At 32.9% G+C, this 2,500-nt stretch overlaps 1 protein-coding gene across 7 annotated transcripts in view; it reads left to right on the top strand.

Annotated features, from left to right (window-relative positions):
• The window catches only part of hrg (poly(A) polymerase hiiragi), a 23,793-nt gene extending 21,301 nt beyond the window's left edge, over positions 1–2,492 (top strand). For all 7 annotated transcript variants that reach the window (XM_070123024.1, XM_070123027.1, XM_070123023.1 and 4 more), the window contains one exon: positions 1,168–2,492. In XM_070123024.1, coding sequence (XP_069979125.1) covers positions 1,168–1,260 — 93 coding nt within the window. In that variant the 3' untranslated portion in view covers positions 1,261–2,492. The remainder of the gene's footprint in view (positions 1–1,167) is intronic.
• The last annotated feature ends 8 nt before the right edge of the window (positions 2,493–2,500 follow it).

Here is a 2,500-nt window from a genome sequence, read left to right as displayed (position 1 = left end):
ATGTAAGTATTTGCATGAATATCTCTAATGAAATCTAATGGAAATTCAGTCTAGAAAGAGCTTTGGATAATTGGTTTAATGTTTTTTTGTATCATCGGTATATCATTGCTGAAAAACAAAAGGTAAGTATTGTTTGGTATCCCTTATTGGATAAAGCAGCATCAAAGCCCTATATATAGTATATGTAGGTCATCATTTTGCCATTTGGTCAAGTGATAGATACATGAATGATACCATCAGTGTAATCCACTTCAACTTATTTAAAAGATTTAATAACCATTACTGTCAAGAAAGAGTTGTGAGAACTATAGCCACATTTGAGTCAAGCTTGATTATGGCTTGATTATCCTGTTTTTGATGGAGAAAGCCTGTGTTGGATAACATAACAACCACACCTCAAGATATCAAGATCAAGCATAATGTCAAATGTGGCTTCTGTGGTGTATTGCTGTCTCTGCAAATTATTACCAATAAATTTTAATGGGAAAAAGCAAAAATAAGTGGGATATTTGTAGAATTGGGACTTGCCATATGCTTCAACTTGAATTTTGATAATTTTGATAGATTTTTTACAGCAAAAATAAGGTTATATTTGATGCTTAGGCATTTGGTTTTAAACAGTTTATCAATATTTCATGGTAATTACATATACGTATCCTGTTAGCACTGAAGTTTTTGTCATCGAAAGCACCCTCTGATAGGGACTACCAGGGATAAACATACTTAGAATGCAGTGTTACCTTTTGGGATTTTAGTAAATCCTGTTTGCTTTTTATTTATTTTTTCTGTTTTTCATTTTATATTTAAGGTCAATAGAATGACAGTATTCATATATGCTTAACTATGTTTGGTAAAGGGCTGTGTACTTCATGTTATTTTTTTGTCACCCTGCCTTTAAAGTAAGATTTACTAATATTCAAACCACAATGATAAACTTTGAGGTTATATCGTATCATTTATTTGTTGGTAATTGTGTACCACGTATGTGACAGTGGTGATAGCCAGTCATTTCCAGATTACATGAATAATTATAATTGACAATATGATGCTTCAAATTATTAACAATTTTGTTTTCCTTCTATCTAAACCACTGTAGATTCACATGCTACAGAATTTTGCTTGGAGGCAAGCACAGAAGCAACTCACTTGTTTTGTAATTTCTTACAGAGGCTCTCAAGCATTGAACTTCCTGATGTCCTCACCCCTGAACCTCCTCAACTTGCAGCCACACGAAACAATTTCATAATTCACTTCAAGTGAACCATGCTGAAGGTGGAGGAATGTGCTGTAATGTGCAGTGGAAAAGGAAAATGAGGAACATTTAAAGGTTGATGAAGTAATGGATGATACATCACACATTTTTGTAGAGTGATACATTCAGTGGGAAAGATTATTATTGCCCAAGTAACTCTTTGGTTCATTCTAGGAGCCTGAAATCAGATGTTGGCAGTTTAAGTGGTTATATCCGAGCCTTGGTAAATGAGTAAGGGTACGAGGAATGAAAAGGTCGTCTGCATCTGTTGACTTGGTCTTGTCTCATTCAAGGAGGAATTTTATTTTATTTTCTTCTGGCAAAGGTTACACATTTGGTTCTTTTATACTATATATAGATATACTTCCTTTACCAATATGTATGTTCCTCCAAGTGGAACATAACTTTTCTCCAGACTTTGTTTTTAATGACTTTTCATCATATATTAATTCATTCACAAATGAAATTGTAACCAGAAGTCTTTAAGTAGTGGTTCTGATTGTAACCTGAAATTGTGCCCAACAACATGATCATGCTTTCAGAGACTTAAGCTTGATGGTTTAGTGGTTGAATGTTGGTATCACAATGGGACAAAAGTGCAAAAAAATGAGAAATAGATAGATAAAACGGTAAAAAAACAACAAAAACAAAAACAAAAAAACAGCTTGTATGAGGAGCTGGGACATTAGTAAAAGGCATCATATGCCTATTTATATAAATAAGAAAGTACTGTAACTAATTGGTAGTGAGTTTCTAAAGGCAAAGGACATAGCAGTTAATATCAGGGTTAATATATCTATTTTTTCTGGGATTTTTCATTTTATTATAAGATACAAATCTTATTTTCACTGCTATAAATTCACCATGCCACCTGCTAGTGCTCAAGATCATGATATTGATAATTAACACAGTGATGTTGAATACTAAGTATTTGATGAGATAATTGACCTTGATGGTGTGTACTGTTACAGTAATGAGCACTTACAAGCATTTCAGTTTGGAAAGTGGTAAATATCAGTGAAACCTTTTTTAAAACACTGTAATTGAACACAACAGCCTTACATTGTAATGCTTGGTATGAATGACTTCTAGCCATTCATTCATAGGAAAATTAAGTTCGCCAAAAAAATTCTATACTTCAGTGTTCTCCAATAAAATAATCATGTAATTAGTATATCAGCCGGGACACTTTTAATGTAGTACTATTCATTCCGCTAATCTTAGTGTGTACGCATATATCATTCAACA

This window comes from Penaeus vannamei, chromosome 6, assembly GCF_042767895.1.
Source record: "Penaeus vannamei isolate JL-2024 chromosome 6, ASM4276789v1, whole genome shotgun sequence".
NCBI lineage: Eukaryota > Metazoa > Arthropoda > Malacostraca > Decapoda > Penaeidae > Penaeus > Penaeus vannamei.
The sequence above is the reverse complement of the archived record's forward strand: the minus strand, read 5'-3'. Positions and strand labels throughout refer to the sequence as shown.